Source organism: Dryobates pubescens, chromosome 12 (genome assembly GCF_014839835.1).
Source record: "Dryobates pubescens isolate bDryPub1 chromosome 12, bDryPub1.pri, whole genome shotgun sequence".
NCBI lineage: Eukaryota > Metazoa > Chordata > Aves > Piciformes > Picidae > Dryobates > Dryobates pubescens.
The window spans coordinates 16558830-16581875 of record NC_071623.1 but is presented as its reverse complement, the minus strand read 5'-3'; the positions used below and the strand labels follow the sequence as shown (position 1 = coordinate 16581875).

At 44.1% G+C, this 23046-nt stretch overlaps 1 protein-coding gene across 1 annotated transcript in view; it reads right to left on the bottom strand.

Moving 5' to 3' along the window:
• ICOSLG (inducible T cell costimulator ligand) overlaps positions 1 to 21380 on the bottom strand; it is a 44827-nt gene extending 23447 nt beyond the window's left edge. The window contains exons 1-6 of the mRNA XM_054165742.1: positions 21367 to 21380; positions 20990 to 21166; positions 18077 to 18117; positions 15044 to 15397; positions 14293 to 14574; positions 11745 to 11921 (exon numbers count right to left, since the gene is read on the bottom strand). Coding sequence (XP_054021717.1) covers positions 11745 to 11921; positions 14293 to 14574; positions 15044 to 15397; positions 18077 to 18117; positions 20990 to 21166; positions 21367 to 21380 — 1045 coding nt within the window. The remainder of the gene's footprint in view (positions 1 to 11744; positions 11922 to 14292; positions 14575 to 15043; positions 15398 to 18076; positions 18118 to 20989; positions 21167 to 21366) is intronic.
• Between the last annotated feature and the right edge of the window lie 1666 nt (positions 21381 to 23046).

Below are 23046 nucleotides of genomic sequence, written 5' to 3'. Positions count from 1 at the left end.
TTTGAGGTTATCTCTCTCCATGTTATATGACTAGGACTCTTAGCCCAGAATGAGGGCAGATGCAGAGATACAAAGAAATAATGAGTGTTCATTCTGGCTTTTGAACTATTTGAGCAACAGTTGAGTTCCCCTCATGGCACAACTAGAGTAGTAAAAATTGAGGAAGCATGTTCATTTGCAAATGAATAGCGACATCCGTCCGTGCTGCCCTCCAAGATGAGAAATGTTCTTTCAAATTCTGGCAATAGGACATACTTGGCAAGAAATGTGCATACATGGCTGAGCCTAATGACCTGAATGTACAAGCAGAAATGGGAACAAACAATTCAGCTGAACTGTGAGAAAGGAATGAGAGTGGAGCTGATGTTTTGCTGGTTTTGTCAGCCTGATCCCTTAAGCGACAAAGCATCCTGGCTGACTGATAAGGTTCTTGCCCCTGACCACATCAGGGCTGATCAAAAGTCAAAGCATGTTAATGGCATTGTTCAAATGGCTCTTAAACACTGACAGGCTTAGGGCATCGACCCCCTCTTCTAGGAAGCTTGTTTCAGTGTTTGACCACCCTCTTGGTAAGGAAATAGTTCCTTGTGTCATCTGAGCCTCTCCTAGGATCATAGAATACTTTGAGTGGAAAGGACTGAGTCCTATTTTTCACAGGACTACCTAAAACTGAACTATATGATTTAGAGTGCCACCCACATGCTTTTTGAACTCTGACAGGCATAGTGCCATGACTGCTTCCCTGGAGAGCCTGTTCTCTGGTACAGTTTTGAGCCATTCCCACATGTCCTGTCACATGATGCCAGGGAGATCAGCATCTCCCCCTCCACTTCACATTCTAACAAAGATGTAGGGAGCAAGGAGGTCAGGCCTCAGCCTCCTTTTCTCCAAACCAGACAAAATGATGTGGGCTGGCCTGCCTGGTTAGCTGAGCAGGGCAGGGGCTGTGTAGGCTGGGCAAGGATACCTGTTTTGGTACAGCAAGGGAAGTCTGATTTGTGCTTGGCAGATCCTTGTGGTGAGCAAACTGTCATCACAGGCTTGACTCACCCCTCTCTCCCCACCACCCCAGTTGTATATTGACCTTCCCAGCTTTCATGGTGCTGTCCCATCTCTCCAGCCCACTGGGTGATTCACTGAAAAGGCATTTTGTTGTCTTTCAACCTTTCTGCATTGGACTCTGGCACATCTCAAAGGGTATAAATGTCTCTTATCTGTCTCTTACAGACACTTTATTTTCTGCATTCCTACATTACAGCCATTGTTACACTGTCCTACCCTGTGCTGGCCAAAACAGGGCTAATGAGACTGCCCAAAGTGGAAAGCTGAATGATGGTGTGGAGTCTGGTCTTGTTCATGGGGCTGGCTCAGTAATGGCAGGGAGAGGTCTCTCACCTGTCTAGATATGCATAGGTGAGCACACCATCTTCTGATAGGTATTTCACATTCCAAACAGCTATCCATTTATACTTTGGAGGTTCAGCATAGTCACAGCAATGCTGTTTGCAGTCCTTCAGAGATGCAACTGCTTAGACTGTTGCTGTTTATAGGAGTGGTCCTTTCATTCAGGCATGACAGGGAAACCATAAAATCTAAAACCAAAAAGCCTGGCAACTTGATTTATGCAACACTATATATGCTGTGTTGTGTCTTGTGCAAGTTTTGCCAAACCTAATACATACATTTCTAAATGTGAATAATGAAATGCTTTCACCCAAGAGCACAACTCTCCATGGGTGAGAGAGTTCCTCTAGATCTCATTTTTGAGTTCCTAAAGTGCCATTCTCTACCATGGAAGAGGAGCTGCCTAGGGCATTCCTATGGTTCATGTATTAGGCTGCTTTCCAGGAAAGCTTTCAGCTCTGCTTTCTTCTGAATCTGTTTTCTTGCTTGCCTGATGATCTGTCTGAATGCCAACCTTAAGACATCTTTACCACCTGTGTCTAAAGCAACTGCTGCCAGCCACAGCATCTTGAGTATTCTTGAGCCTTGCTTCCTTAGTGCAAGGCATGGCTATATAAATCATCATGCTTTTCTTAAGGCATGCAAGTATTTTTTCCTTTGATGCCTGTGACACCTTGACTCACATCCTCTCTGAAGGAGAGATGCCTTCCAGGGTTGACTGAAGCATGTGTTGAGACAAATTGTCTTGCTTTATCTCTTTACACATGTGCAACTCCTGCTCTTGCAGTGGTCGTGGCCATGCTGGAAGCATTTCCCTCCTCTGCAGGATGCTCCAGTTCTGGGGGCAAAGGAACTCACATTTTCCATCTCAATGAAATCTGAATATGCTGAATATGGTGCTGCAGCTCCAGCCACTGCTGATGTGTTGAGGTTTTTTTCACAGAGGCTTCTTGTTTCTGGAAGGCTATGCTCTGGGAATGCTAGCAGCAATAAAGTGCCTATTTTCCAGGTGCTCTCTGCAGTTCTTTAGATCAATTTCTGATAGTTCAGGGATAATGGTTGAACAATTAATTTTGGCAACTGCTGCTGTGCTGTGAGTGTCCTAAGGCCCTTATAGCCCAACACGCTCTATGGCTGTGGCTCACATAGAGACTGAAGAGGCAAAGACCTTGTGACTGGGGAAGCATTTGGCAGTACCTCTCCAGATCTCTCCGTGGCCTTCACCTAGAAACACACGATTGGTGTTTAGCTGGGTTTTATGAGAAGCAGCACACTTTTTTCAAGTGTGAAAGTTCAGATAGATTTTAACAACTGCCAGTATCATTAAGTTGTTCCAGCCTGCAGGATGCAGCATCTCAAGAAAGTGAATTGTTGCTATAGCAGTGAACAGTGACACTAGCTTTGGTATACAGGAGTTGGAGGGGAGATAGGATTCCAGTCTTTCCTCCCTGAAGAGTAAATAGTCTCAATGAAAGCATTGAGGTTGGGATTGTTTGCATTCAGACTGGGGCAGTCTTGCTACTCAGATAAGGATGGGTGTGTTTGTGGCTACAGCCATATGGTTTCTCATTCATCTCCTTGCAAAACCTGACCTGCCTTCGGTGTGCTGCTCCACTGCACTTTGTCTGTTCAAATACGCTTTGGTGCACTCCTCTGTGCAGCTACACTGCTTGCATGGAGCTTCAAGTCAGCAGAGGTATATTGCACAGTTATTTGTATACAGACTGAGTGTTCTAAGCCAGCACCTAAAGTGTGCAATGATTAAAATTGTAATATGCTTTGTAAAATGCATAGTGAATGATGTATGAGAATGCTGGGTTGTAAAGCCAGACTTCCACAGGATGGGATTAGGATCCACTTTCAGCTTCAAAGCATACTTTTAAATCTGGCTTTTGATTAGGTCCATAAATTATGTGGTTTTCTCTTAGCTTCTCTAGAACAGCATTGCCTAGAGGCTAAACCAAAACAACTCCTTTCCTCATCTTTCTTCAAACCCCACCCCAAAGGCTTCTGAAAAGTACGCAGGCGAGGGGCACACCCTTATGCCTGGAATGCCACAGGTGTGTGGGGTGCTCAAGCCTGAGTACCTGTGACCTGGGGACAGTTTTAATGGAACAAACGGTTCATGCCACCATATTTGATGTAGAATTCCTATTACCCTTTCCAAGACTTGAAGGCCCAGCAATGCAATAAATGCACCTACAGATACTGGTGGATTACTTTGACCAAGCTTTTTGAGGAACCAATTTATCTGACTTTGTTTGTTTAGAAATAATTTTGCATCCAGATACGTTGTGATGCAACAGGAATTGCTCAAAAGTGAAGCTAAAACACATTGCAGGAAGCCTGTCAGCAGTTGCCGCACTGCCAAAAGCACTAAGGAAAGACACTGGCTCACTGTGTACAGCTTGGTAGGTTTTGTGGTTGGTAATTCTAGCCAGAGCATATGCTTCTTAAGAGGAGCTCATATGAAGGGCCAGGGTGGGTTTTCATTATTATTATTTAAAAAAAAAACCTAAAAAAATGAACATTTCCCACACAGAGCTTCATCTCCAGAGGGATGGTGAAGTGTCACTGGGCTGGAGCAGATTAAAAGCCCATTTTTCCCCCCCATCTCTGTTCTTTCTTCTTCCTTCTCTCATCTGGATAAGATTGTTCCATGAGAAATATCTTGACAGGCAGCCATCTGCCTCATGTGGGAATGTAAAATTCAACTTTAAGCAAAATCTGAAGTAAACAGATGCGGTAGACTTTGTGTTTTGTTTAATTCTTTTGCTTTTTGCCACTTGAAGGCACTCCTCAGATCTGAACTATGCCCTGGCACACCAGGACTCCTGACAGAGCATCTCCTGAGCAAAGACCTGGCATAGTGGCTCACCCTGGCTGAGAATCCCTGAAGACCCATCTGTCTCCACAGTCACTTTTTCTTCTTCTCCAGCCCTTCAGTTTCTGGGCATGGTTTTTGTGTGAGCTGGTGCTAGAGGCCTAGGTGACCTTCTTAGGATGCAGACTCCCTGCCTTGCCCTGTGCAGAAACAGTCAATAAATTTTCCTGGAAAGGACTGTCATTATCTGGCCTGCCCTGCTGCCTGGTTCAGTAGGTCAGGAACCAACCACAGGGCTGGACTTTTCTGGTGATTCTGATACAAGAATTCAATAATGTATCTCAGTTGAGAGAGTAACCCTCTATGGTGCAGGCAGTGCTAGATAGATATGGAAATAGGTTTGTGCATGTGGAAAAAGAAAGAAGAGGATTTAAAAGACAAGTTTTATGATGGTACTGTGCTGATACAGAGTTTAATGTCATTGGCAGCTTATCAAACTGATTGGAGCTGGCTAACAAGGTTTCCAGTAAGGTGCTAGAGATACCTTGAGTTTGCCTTTTGGTGAAAAAAAAAAGGCAGTTGCATTGGTTTGGCAATGGTTCAAATATTTTATACCTTTATCCCTTGACCTCATTTTAGTTACCTCAATGTAACTAATGTATTTCATAAGTAAGGTAAAAAAATAATGGTAAACCTGACTGCAAAAAAGAGGGGAATCAAGGAACAGAATTACCACTAGCCCAGCATGATGTTGTGGAAAAGAAGTTTTTGGAAGCAAACTTGGTTTTGTTTTTAAACTACAAATTGAGCCTCTTAAAATACGTGACAGCAGAGATCTCCTGGTGGAAGAAACGAAGAAGGAAATGTTGGCACTCACCTTCTGTCCAGCTGATGGCTCTATTCATGTTGCTTTTTATGGACACATTTAAAAAAGTTTCCCCAGTCTGAGCTGAAAGACATTTTGTCAGCTTTTTCCTCTTTCAGTATTTTTAAGGGCAGACTTCTTTTTGTTACGCAACAGATATGAAAGTGTAATCTGACAGCTTGTATGCAATCCTATTCAAAAATAGCAAACAGCTTCCGTTGGCTTATGACATCTACTGGAGCCAGTGTTGCAAAGTAGGCTTTCCACTCTGGCAAGTGAAAGGAGAGTAGGTCTCTGCATGTGGGAGGTGTGAGTTCAAGCACCAAATCAGTTATGGCCTTGTGTGATGGTGAGCGTGAGACTTGCGTGTCCAAGTTTCCCTAAGCAGCCCTCCTTGGAATCACAGGAAAACAATCAGGAGTTTCATTACTAAACTCTTTGGGACCTATGTGGAGCCTGTTGGAAGGCCAGCCTAAGTCTCTGTTGATATGAGAGCATCTGTCTCTACATAACAATTTTCTGTGACAGACTAAAGCAGGAGACAGGCTTTTTCCTAATAAAATACTTGAGCTTGTGATTAATGGTGAGGTCATGAGAAGTTCCTCCTGGGCTTGCTTTTGCAGCATGGGGCATTGGTTTGGATAAACTACCCATACTTATTAGTGGTGCTGATAACACGTGAAGCGTTGGAAGCATTTTGTTGTTGTTATTGTTTTGGAAAGTAGTTGCACAAATTAACATGTCATGTAAATGTCTTGAGTGATGAATGAGACAGGCTACTGGTCTGTGGCATGTAATAACCTGGGCTGAGAAGATCACCTCAAGGAACATGTGGGGTACCTTTTATAATCCTCAGATGGGAACCAATTTACAATTATTTCATCTTGTACCCTCCAATGAATATGGTGAAGGTCCTAATTCCACACCACACATTGAGAGGAAAAGTCCAAAGAGCCTAACCAACTTCTGTAGGGAGGGAATGGGCTCTCTACAGAGCTGGGCTGAACTTCATCATTCTTTAGAGCAGTTTCTCTTGCTCTGGAAAAGAGAGAGGTTAGAGAGGTTACCCTCACGAGGCAATGTCAACTTTTGTGCATATTTACTACAATTAAGAGAAGAATTCACTTTGCAGTTTGGAAAAGCGGCTAATATTCCTGTGACACAGTACAAGGGGCTATTGAGAAAAGTGTTTGGAGTCAGGGTTGTCGAAGTGGAAAAAGGGAAATGCATTTTTGAGCAAAGGAGGTGTTTCAGATCTCACAGGTGAAAAGATTTGAATAATGAATTTGACTATAGGAGGGAGCGATTCAGACCACTAAGTAGCAATACATGTGTTCTCTCGGGGCTTTCCATCTGTGGTTTACCAGCCATGCCACAATGAAGCCTTTCACTTTTCTGTGAAAGTGAGTCTGTTTCTGAGTCTTCCCACAAAGCTGCATCAAGTGGTGCTTTCCTCTGCATATGTTCACGTTGCCTGGGACATGCAGTTCATCTGAATTCATCTTTAATGAAGGAAGATGAAGTGATGCTGGTGCTGAAGTCCAGCAATGACCTAGGACCATGCAATGAGCGTGTCTGTTCTGGAAGCAGAAGGGTGTGTTGTACCTTTGCTCTGTTAGGGGTTGTTAAGTTGGGGGAGAAAAGGATGTATTCGCCTACGTTAAGCGCTCCTTCAGTCTGCTATGTGGCTTTTGTTGACTTTGCTCAAGGTATTTTGTTTTGTGAGCCAAAATGGTGCAAAGATTGTCAAGTCTCTGAGCTGTGTCAGTTTCTCTTCATCGGAGAGCTTTGGGGAAAAGCTCTTATGCCCTGAGTGATGTGGCTGAAAGTAAAACTGCTGCTTTGGGGTTAACAGTTTGGAGTGGTTTGTCTTTATGTGATGATAGAGATTCAGTCAGAAGTCCAGAGGAGCAAATGGATTTTATTCAAAATATAAACAGGGTACATGATAAGCTGCTACTACAAAATTCTCTAGTAGCTTGAATGGCAACAAACAACTGTCATCTAGGATTTATTTGCCTGCAAAAGTAGCTGGAAACCTAAACCAGTTGAAAGTATGGATTTTGCAAGAGCAGGCTGTTGCATTTAGATCTATTCACCACCTACCATGAAGTAGCCCAGCAGTAAGAAGTTCCAACCAGTCTAAACTATTTTAACAACATATTGCAAAGCAACTGCTAGGCCACTTCTTGCATCTCTAAATGATTACAGCTTCTTGCAGTTGCAGAGTGTATTTTCAACCAGTTTCTCTTGGGTGCCTTCATCCTGAAATGGCAAGGCACACACTGGCACAAGGAAAGAGCAGTTTTTGGCTTTCTGGACATTTGTGGCAGTTTATGCTGGGTGCCTCCTCTCACTGCCACATCAGTTACACCTTCAGTGTCCTAAGTGTCCAACCCAGTAAGGTGGACACAGGAAACAAAGTATTTGATACCCATTATATCCTGCGCCCTATAACTCCATCTGCAAAGTCTTTCTCTTCCTCTTTCTTCCCTCTCTGCTCCCGTGGGAGATGTTCCCTGTCGGGTAACGGTGGGGGACTATCTCAAGGCTTCTTAGGCCTAATCCCAAAAGGAGAAGAGGTGGGGCAATCTCAGACCTGGCCAGCCTGAAACTAGCCTAGCAGTTGGGGGGGAAGAGCAAGCCCTGGGGGTGTTGGGTATACCCTCAGGTGGGGAGAAGGGAAGTGTTGGGGGGCTTTTGGGGTAAGGAACTCTGTATGCTTTGAGGTATCCTTTTCGCTATGCTTTGTAGTTTCTGTAAAACACCAATTGCTTTTCCATTTAAACTTCCCATCGCTTCACAATCCATTTGTGTGAGTGTCATCCTTTTGACCCTTTCACGGGCAATAAGAGGATCTGTCCAGCCTCAAACCAGGACAACATTCAAGGACAAAACAGTAATACAGCCTGCCCCCCCCCCCTCTTTTTTTTCTTTTCTTGAATGTGCTGAGGTGAAGGGAAAAGTTCACTTAAAAAATATCAGTTCAAAATCCCTCCCAAGATGCTACAGGGGAGTGCTTATATAAAGACTAGCTTTGAGCAGAGGTGGTCCACAGTTTTTGTTCCCTCCTGAAAAGGTAAGTCCAGGTAACATAGCAGAGACCACTACTCTTAAATGGGAAGATTTCCACAGCCTGTTCCTATTCACACAGTATACACTGGCTTCTGTCAAAAGTGGAAGTTCCCTCTTTAGTGGAATATTCAGCCAAATCAATGTCAATGTCAAGCACATTTAAAGAATGCACATTCCTTTATGTTAACATGTCCAGTGCTTAACCCCATCAGAACAACTCCTATTTTTGGAGGACTAGGTCAAAATGTTCTACCTTGTACAGTACACAATAACACACAGCTGGCAAAATCAGACAATGAAAGGATGTGCTGTAGAGAGGGGAAGGTGGAAAAGGTCACAAATCTCACTCTGCAGTGAGTCCTTCAGTTTTCTTTCTTCCTTTTTTTTTAGCTGCCTTTCTTCACATTCAGTAGTCATTGTCAGGGTAAGGAGCTAGAAACTCCCATGCTTCTGAAATGCAGTTGCTTCTGCTGCTAGGAAAGTCCCAGGAGGCACTCACCAGCTTTCACTGGTCTGGCACAGAGTAGCTAAGTCCCAGGCTCACTGCTTTCCTCAGTGCAGCAGCTCAAAACACTGACAGACTGTTACAGAGGCCTGTCCAAAGTGGTTAGCTGGTGTGGTGACACAACTTGTGTGGATACTGCCAGTGCCTGGAACAGAAATCCATCAGATTTTGCTGTCTCTTGTATCGGAGAAGCTTTTTCTTGCCACTGCTCTTGGTATGCTCTGCGGAAATTTGTCGCTTGTATTGCAAGCAATGCTGCCGCTGAGACAGGGAGTGATGCTTCTCTTGACACATCTCCAGCTGCCCAAATTGTTGGCAGACTTTCCATTTAGACAGATGCTGTAAAAACAAACAAACTTTTCAGAAAACAAACAGACAAAACAGAAAAAATCACCCAGAAATAATCACGTCCTAGAGCTGGTTTTCCTATACAACCAGTGGAGCAAGCTGCAAATCTATGGAGAAAATGATGCTGAGAGAGAATCAGGTGGAGTGAAGCCCTGTCTCTGCCTGGATACCTGGGACACTGGTAGCCCTCTGCCCTCCTGCCACAGATTAGAAGTGCCTTCCTTTGTGCAAAAGCTAGCAGTGCTCTCCTGCCTGCTAACATCCCCTGCCCAGTGAAGGGATGTGAGCATCACCTTTGATACATTTGAAACTAGTTCAGGGAATGAGATGCACAAAGTCTATCTGTAGTCAAGGGAAATCAGCTCCCTGAGGCTTCTCTATGTGCAGTGAAGATCCTTCCACAAAGCAATTCAGAATTGCTCCAGCTCTGAATTTCTCCTCACCAGAGTATTCTGCCCCAGTGATTGTAATGGGTGTCTGGAGAGACTAACCCCTCCAGGATGAAGTTTATCTTCTTTGCAACCTGTCTTCCTCAGTTTCCAACACTTTTTTTTTTTTTTAACACCTATGTTAGTCTCAGGAGGTTCTTTTCCTTTTGCTGTATTTAGGATTCCCATCCCTTGTGAAACAGTATGACTTTCTTCATAAATGGCAACGACTAGAAACAGACATGTAATTACTGTATTGAAAAGCAAAATGCTGTGGCAGTGTCCCCATGGGTGAACCTCTGCAGTGAATTACTCCCCATGTACCACACACAACTTGCTTGAAAATATCAAACCATGTTTGAACTAGGCTAGAATTCCTCCAAGTGCCCATCTGTTGCCCCAAAGTAGTACCAGCTATTAATAAAAAATATGTTAAAATCTGTGACAGATACTGGTTTCCTCTTTCATCAAGAAATAAACCAGAACAACAAACCTGGACTTATGGAGACATGACAGTCTGCACAAACTTAGGTGCAGTGCTCAACTACCATTACCCTTAGGCATTATTTTCTAACATCCATCTAGCTTAAATATAGTTTGTTTAAGCCTGCTGTGCTGTTGAGTGCTGTGTCAGCTGGGTTACGACAATAATTAACTTGTCCAATCTTCTTTAAGGGCTTTCTGAAGAGGGTTGTTGTTGTGACCTTAATCAGCCTTGCCTTCTCCAGCCTAAACAAACATAACCAGTCTTTCATCAGAGATCACATTCCCTGGATCATTCTCATTTCTCTGGTATTGGTCTAAGTGGCTCTCAAATTGGGAAGACCAAAACACACTGCCTTAAGTGGCTCTGTTGGCAGAAAACAGAGGTGGTGTCCCACCCTCACAGGTAGGATGGTTTCTGACAGCAGTGAACCACCAAAGCTGCTCCTCTTCCACAAATGGTGTGGAGACAAGCCAAGGAAAAGATAGTGTCTGGAAGGCAAGTATCTTTGTTTGTCATTAATGAACAAATTGTGCTACAGCAACCTTCACTATAAGATAAATATTTATTCCTACTTATGTCACAGACATTTTTCTACTTATAAACTAAGTCCAGGGATCTCATCAAATAGAGCCCAGTGTAAGTCCATCCATCTGGAGAAGACAATGATGACATTAGATGAACTGCTTGTGTCATGTTAATGCAGCATGCAGGGATGGAAAGACTAAACGTCTTCTCATTTTAAGGAGAAAGTCCATCTTCCTTTCTATATTATGCTCTACAGGAAATGGTGCAATGTCTCTTGCTGTTTAGGAAATGGTGGATGAAGCTGGGGTTGCGTGATGGGTCTGGAAAACAACTGACCCTTAACCCAGTTATTAATTTGGTACATTTGCAGCATCTGCTATGACAAACTGTGCTTTAACTATTACAGTTTGGATGAAACCACAATATATTCTGCCTGTTCTGCAGAGGCACATATGCAAGTCATTTGCTTCAGCAGAACCTACCAAACATGACATAAAATAGGCAGATACTTTCCCATCTCTGTACTCTTGCAAGTTCCTGTGCTGAGCTTGTTTTTTCAAATTTTTATTAGATCTTTATTTTGGCCCTGTTTTTATCCCCCCCTCCCCAAATTATACATGATAAATGAGTTTGTAAACCACCTAGCCTGTAATACTGCATTCTTGCTTATAAAAAATATGACCATCTTGAAGGTCTGAACTGCAGAAGCATCAGCAGGTTCAGTCTGGTTCACAATACATCTCTTCTGTCATGTTGAGCATTGAGGGGTCCCACACATGGGCAAATGCAGCAATACAAAGATACACATGTATAACATAGACTGACAGTGAGACATGGTTTATTTCTAACTTGTAGAAAGTTGCTTGATTTCAGTGTGATCTTGAACTCTTAATTGTCCAGCTAGGGACTCTAAGAACCAATCACCCTCTGATTTCTGCTCTGGACTGTGCTAAGCTACTGGCCTCAGCCCTGTTCCACGGAGGACCATCCCCTTCATCTGTCCAGAAACAGACTGCAGGGGTCACAGCTGAGAAACTATGGCCTGAATGGGTATGAAGTGAGGGTCAGGGTGCAATAGCAGAAAACCATAAAGCATGCAATGTCCTGGGGTGCTACATGTTGTCTCTGAGGCACTCCATGTTTTTGATAACAGCAGGGTTTCCTGCTGTTGTGTGCAGGCAGCTTACTCATAGCTTTTAGCTATGTGCTGGATGCCATGAAATATTTTGGAAAATGGAGAAGAGTTGTTCAGATTTGGTCATGCAAATGCTGTGTCTCATTACCTGTGTAGGACACTAGCTTAGAGGACCTCCGTCTCCGCAGCCAGCAGGTTAAAGCAACCAGAACGCCCATCAGAATGACAATGGAAATGATGCCAACTGCTTGAGCACCTCGTCCTTTCTTTCCCGGGCTTTCAGGACTTTCTGTGCTAGAATCACTGCTTTGCTTCTGCTGTGTGTCTAGAATAAAATAGAAAAAGGGTGTAGTAAAATGTAAATGTTCACATTTCATACATAAAAGTTTCAAGTGAAATTTTCACATTTCATTTGCCACATGGGCAACTATTTGACTGTGTTTTTACACACAGACACACAAAGGTTCTGAACACTAAATATTTGTGCTATTCATATCACTGTGATTTGGTGGCATATCTGCAGCTTGCACTGTCTAATAATACAATGGCAGTTTATTCCTTCCTGTCATCATACTGTGTGCAATCCTCTGTTCCTTTTTGTTCTTTTTTCCCACCAGCTTTGGGAGACTGTCTGTTTGAGCTCATAGCCAGACTCTATTGAAAATAAACCTGTTGAAAATAAACCAGTTCTGGGCTCCCCAGTTCAAGAGGAACAGGGAACTACTGAGTGTTCAATGGAGAGTTATGAGGATGATTAAGGGATTGGAGTGTCTCTCTTACGAGGAAAGACTCAGAGATCTAGGACTGTTTGGCGTGGAGAAGAAGAGGCTGAGAGGGGACTTTATCAATGTCTACAAATATCTGAAGGAGGATGGAGCAAGTCTTTTTTCAGTGATATCCAGTGACAAGACAAGAGTCAATGGATGTGAACTCAATCACATGATTTTGCATCTCAACATGAGAAAAAACTTTTTTACTTGTGAGGGTGATGGAGCACTAGCACAGGCTGCCCAGAGAGGTAGTGGGGTCTCCTTGTCTAGCAATGTTCAAAACCCTACTGGATGCATTCCTGTGTAACCTGCCCTAAGTGATTCTGCTTTGCATGAGGGTTGGACTTCATGATCTCTTCCAACCCCTAGCATTCTATGATTCTACATGGAATCTATAATGCAGATCTGATGGTATTCAGAAAAGTGGGTGAAAACCTTTTACCCTGAAGTCAGTGGTGAATTGCCACCAATTGCTGCACAATGAAGGTTTCAAACCACATCTTTTACTATCTCAAGTGTGGTAGTGCTTTTAGAAACCAACAAAAATTAGTAAGGTGGAGGCCTTTCTCTCTAGAATACAATGTGACAGAATGCTGTTGGGAAACTAATAACAAGTTTGCTTAGTTGTCATTTAATTTGGGTATGCTAACATATATATAAACACTGTACTGTGCAACTTTTGTTCATACACAGTTTGTGTTCCTGGAAATAGTTAATATCATTTGGCTGTGTTTGTGGGATCAGTGTCCTTAGCCCAGAGTGTGTGACTTCTTGGTGTGTTCAGGTAAACTAACTGTGGGTATCCAGCTGCAGTTATGCAAATAATCAAACCTCCTTGCACTAAAGTGCAGAAACCTGTACATAAAAGCTGTGGTGTGAGGCAGGAACATCAATGAGACTGAACAGCCACCTCCAAAAAGCTCTCCCACTCCAGGTGGTGTCTCTACAGAGCTGTTTGGAAGCCATGAGATGCACTGATGGTGCCACAGCTAGAACTTATTTTAAAAGATTTTAAAAATAGTTTTCTGGTTTTGTGAAGAGTTGAGTGTCTACATTCTTGTTTATACAATTGATCACTCATATCAGCAATAAATAGTTTATTATACTTGTGGGTTAATATGACTTTGTTTGCCACAGATCTACTTTACAGTCATAAAATCATAGAATGGTAGGGGTTGGTAGGGATCTCTGGAGATCATTGAGTGCAACCTCTCTGCACAGCAGTGTTTTGTATTAAACTGAGTTTTGGAGGCTAAAATCAAAACCTTGAAACTAGGCAAAGTAAAGAGCAAACTTGAGTGCTACAAAGCAGTCAGGTAGAGGTTCAGGAATTTGGATCTGCTGTGTGATGCCCTTTGACAAATAACAAATCTCCCCAAGTTTTCATGTTAGAATAGAATAGAATAAAATAGAATAGAATAGAATAGAATAGAATAGACCAGACCAGACCAGGTTGGAAGAGACCTTCGAGATCATCATGTCCAACCCATCATTCAATACTATCTAATCAACTAAACCATGGCACTAAGCACCCCATCAAGTCTCCTCCTAAACACCTCCAGTGATGGTGACTCTACCACCTCCCCAGGCAGCCCATTCCAATGGGCAATCACTCTCTCTATGAAGAATTTCTTCCTAACATCCACTCTAAACCTCCCCTGGTTCCTGAGGAACCAAAGGGTTACTGTCTTGGATGCAAGAGCTTCTCAGTTACATTGTCATAACATGCTAGACTTGAGTATTCACCCAGTGTGGAAGAAGTAAATGAAATCTATAGCTAAGCATAACTAGCTTGAAACAAAACTTGAGCTCTTCTCAGCATTTCTTGGAACTACTGAATTAGTGTGTACCCATCATTAGTGTCTGAGACACACTGGTTGATGTTCCTGCTACCTAGAAAACATGATGTAGCATGAAGGGACTTACAGTTGGCTGATAGATTTTCCTGCAGAATTTTATTTTCTATGGAGCACTCTATTTGCATGTTAGGAGAGGCTTTAACCTTCAGTGTGCTAAAAACACTGTAAGTGCCATCGTTATGGAGGGTGATCTGTGGTTCTGATGAAGGCAGACGGCTGTTGTCAGTTTTATTTATCCAATAAACATTGGGCTTTGGGTATCCATTGCCTGACCTGCAGCTGAAAGTCACCTCTTCAGTGCTGTCAGTGTTTCTTATTGGTCCTCTGAGTATTGGTTGGCTATAACTAGCTGGAGAGCAAAAGAAAAAGAAATAGTCATTGACAGGTTGAAAAGCATTGAGAAAACAAAATTGTGACAGTGGGGTCTGAGGCAAAAGTTCTGGGCTTTACAAGACCCTCACAACTTTAAAGGGAAACACCTGCAGGTTTGGTATGTAAGCCAGAAAGCTGAAATAATTACTGGAAGGGTAGAAAGCTGAAGCTAAACCCAAAGGAAAAAGCAACTTCTTAAGGGCAACAGACCTCATGTTAATAAAAGCCAAGATGAAAATAACCTACACTGGATAAACAGCTGTTACAGGTATTTCCCTGCTTTTAGATTCCTTGCCTGTAACATTTAAATTAAGGAGACTTCATTTCAGCAAAGGGCTGAAGTATGTTTCAAAGTTAAGGGTATGCTTAAATATCACATTGAAATAGCACAGATCTGAAAAGCTATAAGGAGAATTTGGGTAAGTGCAAGTGATAGGAGATCGTACCTGCTAAACTGAGAACCACGTTTGCCTGGTGAATGACGTCAGTATATTCTTTTTTCTGCATCACTATACATTTGTAGGTATGCTCATCACTGTGGCTGACGTTTAGCAGTAGCAGTGAAAAATTGCCTTCTTCCAATCTATCCCAGAATAAGTGAGTCCTGTTTTTGAAGTGAGGACACTGTTTACTCTCGTCGTTTTGACCGAAGATCAGCGCATGTACGACGGAGCACGCTTCCTGATTAGCTATTTGCCAGTACACACGGAGGCTTTGCAAGTCCAGTCCTCCTCTGTGATAGATGCAGCTCAGCATAGTGTTGTCTCCGGGTCTACTGACGATCTCCTCTAGTGCAGTAACTGTAAGATAAAAGGGGAGAGAGAGAATAAAAGGGAGGTTAAGTTGAGAAAACGTCATTCTTTTCAAGTGTATTATACCACACCATTTATAAGAAGCAGCTCACTTCATAGCCATTCCTAACTCTTGACTTGCTAGTGGCTAATTCTCTCTGTGTCTATTTGTTTCATGTTTTCCAAAGGGATCTTTCACAATCTAAAGCCTTCTGCTTATTTCTGACTCCAAGGACCAACCAGTCCAAGAGTTCTTAGCCCCACAAGTACCTGCATGTTTCACTTTGCCTGCAGACTAGGACTGACTGTATTGCTGTCTACAACTACCGGCAGGGTGGTTGTAGCCAGGTGGGGGGTGGTCCCTTCTCCCAGGCAACCAACAAAAGAACAAGAGGACACAGTCTCAAGCTGTGCAGGAGGAAGTTTAGGCTTGATCTTAGAAAGAAGTTCTTCATGGAAAGAGTGATTGCCCATTGGAATGGGCTGCCCAGGGAGGTGGTGGGATCCCTGGAGGTGTTTAAGAAAAGCCTGGATGAGGCACTTAGTCTAGTTGATTAGTTAGGGTTGGGTGATCAGTTGGACTTGATGATCTTGGAGGATTCTTCCAACCTGGTTGATTCTGTGATTCTTTTACTGTAGACACACATTCAGGTAGTAAAGCTTTAATATTTTAAAATTATTATTATTAAAGAAGAATTCCAAACACCACCAGGTAAATCACAGTAAGTGGAAACAATAAAAAAAGAGTGCTACTATTATTTTGAGACCTAAAAAGAAAAAATAAACAGGAGAAAACCCAGTGTTTCTCAAAGTAGATATGTTACAGCAATCATATTTTGTCACTGCCATTGGTGTCACACTCCCAATAAACAGACTCAGCTGGCAAACCAGCATGTCCAGTTACCTCCACTGACACATCCCTTAGATGCTTACAACCTCTCACGGTCACTTGAGGTAGGCTAGCACAGTATCTGGCTTTCAGTGCACTTTTCCTGGCCTCTCCTCCTTCTGGCTGATTAGAAGGCATGAGCTAGCTGACAAGTCATGCAGAAAGCACAGGTCAGCAACCTTGAAAGGGTCAGGGTGGTTCTGACCACAGCCTCCCTTCTCAGGGGTGCACATTACCCCTCCTCCACACCAGCAGCTAAAACCTCTCTGGTGCAATTCTGTTTTGAGACCAAAGCATTGTGCAAGTTCTAAATGTTGGACTAGGCTAGAATAGAATAGAATAAACCAGGTTGGAAGAGACCTTCGAGATCATCATGTCCAACCTATCATCCAACACCACCCAACCAACTAAACCCTGCAACCAAGCATCCTGTCAAGCCTCACCCTGAACATCCCCAGCGACGGCGACCCCACCACCTCCTCAGGCAGCCCATTCCAGTGGGCAATCACTCTCTCTGTGTAAAACTTCCTCCTAACCTCCAGCCTAAACCTCCCCTGATGCAGCCTGAGACTGTGTCTTCTTGTTCTGGTACTGGTTGCCTGGGAGAAGAGACCAACCTCTGCCTCACTACAACCCCCCTTCAGGTAGTTGTAGAGAGCAATAAGGTCACCCCTGAGTCTCCTCCTCTCCAGGCTAAGCAACCCCAGCTCCCTCAGTCTCTCCTTATAGGGCTTGTGCTTGTGCTCCAACCCACTAGGGGGTGAGGGAGTCAGGTATGGGGTTGGATGGCAGAGATTACAACTGGGGGAAGGGATTATCTGGGTGGGTGAATTAGGGGAAAAAAAAAAGATGACAGGAGGAAGGGATCTGACGTGAAAAGAGTGCACAGTGGAGGGGGAGGGAGACAGCAGTGTTAAAAGGGGACATATCTTTGTGTTGGTGCACTGGACTCAGAAATAGTTCGTCTACATGTCTGAGTTGGGCACCCTGCCTTAATACCACTGAAGGAAATATAGTACTCATAGGGAGGAAGGCAGTATGTTCTCCAGGCCCTTACACACTGCTAGGTGATACAAGAACAGGCTTGAACTGTAACAAGGGCGCTGCAGCTCCGACACTGGGAAACTTCTCGTAATGGAAAAGTGAAACTCTGGGAAGCATTGCAGGGAAGAAGGAGGCACTTCCATCACTGGTGTTCTTCAGGAACATGCCAGCTGACATCTATTGAGCTTGTACCTGGCACAGTTTGTCCTGATTGTGGGGTCAAGGAGTTTCCTTGACTACGTTGAGGTCCTTGGTGATTAAGCAGGAACAAAGGAGACACAAGCCTACATCTAAAAACATTTAAACATCACCAGGTGATGCTATTTAACCAGACCTTCATTTTGAAAGGGGTTTTTTTGAACTTTAGTGAAAGACTTAGTAATATTGGGTATTTGATACCCTGATTATAATTCTAGTATTTACTTTATCTATACATGCTAGAGCTGCTTGGCAACAGCCCTAATTACCCCACTGCCTTTTTTTTTTTCCCTTTGGCAGAGATAAATATGCAGAGCTATTTGAACAAGGGCATACATAAGGCCCCTTGTTATTCTGTGTACACAAACTGATAGAAATCAGTTTTTAATTCTTTCCCTAATGTATGTCAGAGAATATTTCACACTGAGGAATTCTTAAGAGTCTTGCTGAAAATATGCAGATGTTTATATTGTACATATTACAACTACTTTGTTTATTTGGCCAAACATCTTAAAGGGAGGGCAGCTTAATTTTAAACTGAAGTGTTCTGAACTTACCAGCTCTGATGGTATGCAGGAGCAGTAACAGAAAGCTGTACCTAAAACAGAAAGCAAACAAGCGTTACACGATTGATTTTTAGCATCTCTGTTGTTTAAATAGGCAATGAACTTAGTATTGATTGTTTTAGTATAGTAGAGGAAATAGGTAAAATAGTGCTGGTATGTAATGTCCCACTAAGTATTTGCATTTTTGACAACTGCAAAGCTTCTGTCCTAACTCTGTGGGTGGGTGGCCATGGCTACAAATAGCAGTAAAATGCACTAATACTGTAATCAGAGCAGAAGGCATGAAGCTAGTGTTGTGCCTGTCTTTCTCATGGAAAAATGAACCATATTGGCTTACTGGACAAATAGGGTCTGGAGGCTATGCTGGATGGCTGCACAGGCCCAAATCCACATCCAAGCACTGCTGAAACTCAATGAGTTTTAGCTTTATCAGGTTAAAGGACAACACACAGCTGACTATGCTGCCCACCAGTTTGTGCACTCAGAAAAACTGTGTAAACAGGAAACATGCTGATACTATAGAGAGCTGTGCAAAGGTTTTGCTGGAAAGAATTCAGAGTGTTTGATGACTCTGCAGAGGCAAATCTATGCAGGAGTTTCCGAAGAGAATTACCTATGCTGAATGCTGTAGGAAAACCCAGTTTAGCCTGTCTGTAAAGTCAAGGTGATTTAACTTTCATCCCTCAGGGGCTTTAAAAAAGGTAAATGTACAGGCCTTTTCTAAGAGTTATTTTAAAACAGCTTCTCACCACCATGCTAGCTATACATTTTGCACTCTTTCCTCCAGACCACTGTGGGAAGGAAGAGGAAAGGAACATGCTGGAAAGGTTTTGGAATGAGAGTTGAGTGGCTGCAGTTGTCCACCTTGGCACTGCCATGGGTGCAGTAAGTTTGCAAAGCTGAGCTGATGAGGCTGAAGGATACAACTATCTGCTTGTTTTGTTTCCCCAGTTCACTTTCACAAGCAAGCAGGACTGTGAGGCCACTCTACCTGGATGCAACTGCTTCCCTTCCTTTGTGGCTCTCAACCCTCAGCCAGGTCCAGCAATTGAGTCATACAATGGGAAACAGGGAGGGCTACTACCAGCAGCCGCCTCCAGCCTATGTCAGGGGTGAACTCCAGGGTCTCCTGTTCTGGCTGTTTACCACCTTCCCTCCAAACCAACACTGCCCTGCCTGATGCTCCTTTCTGCAAGCCCTAACATAAGTTCACTCTCCCAGCAGCCATTTCTCATCTCACTTCCCCCCACCCCCATCAGCTGTGCTTTACAACATTCCCGCTCTCTTTCAGGATTCATGCCCTTTCCCCACAGCTCCTGACTCTTTGTTCAGTCAAGTGGCTTTGTCCATCACGTCCCAGACACAGCATTGCTTCTGCCCATCTTTAGTCCTACCAGCTGTGTGGGCACAGGTTAGGCCTCCTCTGTTCTGGTGGAAGGTCTCTGATTCCCACATGTTCCCAAGAAAATTACAATTTTCCCCAAACCATTTGTCTTCTCATGGAGAAAGCAGAGGACATTTCTGACACAAAATCTACTGCCACTTGAAGCCCCTGTCTCCAGAGAATGAAATGGAGAAAGCTCAGGGAATAACCAGTCCAAGTTGTATTACTTTTATATGAAGAAAACATTTTATTTTCCTTTTCTCTATCCTTCGAAATGGTTGTATAGATAAGGTTTCAGAGCTTTAAGTGGATGCTCAGCATGAAATGTTTCTGCTCTAGGGCTAATTACAAGGCTTAGTTAAATAAGTATTAAAGTCTCCTAAGTATGTGTACCTAAACACTCCAGGGCAACCATTCTGCTCTGTTCTGTCTCTGGCAGTGACTTCTGCTGGCTTTTGCATGGGGTCTTCTATTATATTTCTGTGGAGGTTTTATACTGTGCAGGAGCCACTGGTTTTGTGTAAGGCTTGTAGAGGTTTGCCTTGACAAGATCACCTTATTGTAGTTCTTCATCCTATGGCTATGCTTGTTTTACTCCTCCCTGCCCAAGTTAGAAACTATGAATATAGCAAGTAATTGAATTAAATGGCAAACAACAACTGACTAATCTTTATGGGGCTCTTTAGGGAATTTCCCATGGTAGGCATTTGTTAATGCCAATAAACGTTTAGACTGGCAGGCAGAACTGATTCTCTAATGCATATATACAAAGCAGGTTTTGTTTTCTTAGTTTAATAAAGAATGTCATAGCCAAGGCTGGATGGATCTGGAGATATTTATCCTCTTACTTGGAGGAGGTGGCAGCTGTGGTAGTGTGGGGTGCAGTGTCATGCCACCATGGTCCCCCAGAAAAGCTTTAATGCCAAGGTCCTCTTGGTAAAATGGAGAAATGCTCTTGCCTGCACAGAACCTCCCCTTTTGCCCCACATGTACACTCAGCCTCTGTGTCCGTCACACAGGCATTAAGCTCCACTAAGTTCAGGTGTAGCTGCATTAGTTTCTTAGGTTCTCTCTCTTGCCTCCATTATCTTTATTTATTGATTTCTTTTAAAAAGTATTTTAATTTTTAAAAAACATTGTTTTTTTTCTTTTTCAGTTCTTTCACAGAGCTTCCCCGTCTGTACGGTTCTTACACTGTCATGTGAAACGGGAGAAAGTTCCACTTCCTCTTTCAATACATTCTCGCTCTTCCTACCAGCACCTCACCTCTTTCATACACAGCTTTAGAGTCACGGCGTGTTGCTGTTCTTCCACAAACCATCAGGACAAAAGATGTCCTGATGCTTGCAATAACAACTTCGGCGCTTTTGCTCCACTGCCAAGATTTGCTTCACTCCTACCCTAATTTTGTAGCTACATCACTCCTGCTCGCCTCCTTCCATCGTTCCCATTCGGGCCAAAAGGCTTCTTAAAATGCCAAGTAATGGCCTGCAGCCCTCCATAGCGGAGCACAGACAGACCTCCGAGGGGGCTGCCCCGCTGGGCCGGGTCCCTCCCCGATCGCGAGGGGTACCTTGCACACCCGGCTCCGGCTCTCAGAGCCGCTCGCCCCGGCCGGCAGAGGGAAACAGCAGCCAGGCACCTTTAACGCCGCCAAACCTCTATCCTGGGTCCGGCGGTCGGGGAGGGGACTAACCCTAACCCGAACCCGACACTATTTCAGAAGCCTACACCCTCCAGAACTTTTCCTGCCCGCTGCACTCCAACGAAACCCAGGTTTTAGTAAGAGGGGTGTGTACCTTTCTGCCACCGAACAAGAAGCCGGCTTGTCCCCGTCGTGCCCCATTGACACACAGGAGGGGCGGCAGCTTCCTCCTCCCCAGGTGTCGATACTCACCTTTGCGGCTCCATCGCGGCGGCGCTGGAGGAGGGTTACTGTCCGAGCCCAGCCGTGCTCTGTCTGCCTCGGTTTAGGCCATTCCCCTTTTTTCCTCTCCTGCGCCTCCTCCCGGCGGGGATTTCCACCTTCATTGAGCGGCCGACCACGCTACCGTGCGAGCCGCCCCGGTCCCGCACGCCGCTGGCCGAGGGCGCGGGGAGTCTTCTAGTGTTCTTTCATCCGTGCTGACCCCTTGCCAAAGCCTGGCGGGGAATCTCTCACCGCCGGCTCTTGGCGCTGCTGAGCACGTCCCGGGATGTCGGGGCTGGGCAGCAGCTTTAGTCTTAGCCGGGAGACAGCAGCGTCATGTTGGCCCTTCGAGGCGACAGAGACCGGTCCCACTGCCCGGCTCGACTTGTGCAGGGATGGTGAGCTGGGTACTGCAATCCAGCTGTGGGCAGGGCTCTTTGGGGAGCCTGCCAGGGACCCGGGGTTCTGCTGATGAGCTGTGTTTCAAAATACCCTTCAAAAGATAGTAGGTTTGCAATTGCATAATTAGTAAATAACCCTAAACGTGATGTGCCACTGCGTGTGACTGCACCTGGAGACGTAAAGGGTAAAAGGTCTGACAGCCGTGTTGATAAGGGGTGTTGGAACAGGACCCAGCTACATAAAAGCTGCAGTTTGCATTCAGCGGCTGTTCTCTTTCTGCCTCCACGTTGGTGGCTTTGTTTGGCTTGCTCGCTGCCAGGCATCCCAGCTCAGCTGGGGCTCCTTCACCAACCTGAAAGTTTGTGTCACACACCACAAAGCTGTCACTGCCATGCTGCAAACCAACGCCACAGTGACAGTCGTTAAACAAGAAGGTTGCCACATTAGTGTTTTATTTAATCTCCTTTGTGAGTCACCCTGGGATTACCAATTGATTTGTCCATGACGAGTGAAAAACTCCAGGGTTGTGCAAGACTTGCAGGTCTCGATGCTGTTTCTGCTGCCAGCCAGCAGTTTTGAGTCTAAAAGCCAATGTTACTCCAGCCTCTCTGTGTGTCACTGAGAACACTGAAAATTAGTCATCGGTTTGGGAGGATAGACTTGAATTTACATTAAATTTAAAGGGTGGCAAAAGGAGGTAGAGTAGAGTCAGAACATATTGGTAGCAGCCAATTCACTGCTCTCACTGAAATATTTCCTGATGGAATATCCTAGTTTGGGCACTACTCTTTTGATATTTTGGGTGCTGTTTTAATAATAGACCGTGAAGAGGGATGCACATGGAATCAGTTCTTTGTAGCTAAAAGCTTTCTGACTTCAAATGCTTGTGACTTAACTGTACAGATGAATTTTCACAATTCTGAGTATAAATTTGTTCTTTCTCCAATGCATAGCTTGAATGCCACAGTTTCTATCATTGTCTTTTCATACATGATGACCAAGAACTGTGTATAACTATACATGTGTACTGGTTTGGGTGGACAGGAATTTCAAAGTAAGTAAGAAACTGTACATGTCTCCATAGCCAGGAGACTCTGGGATTTGGAAAGGTCAGGGGTAGACCTCTGCCTGCAGCAGGCTTTTGGCTCTGCACTCTTGGAAATCCCTGGTGAATTTTTAATTTACAAGATAACTTCTTCTTTTATTTGTTTTCCAAATGGTGTTTCATTAAGACCCAGCCTTAGGCAGGTTCTGAGTTGCCCCTAC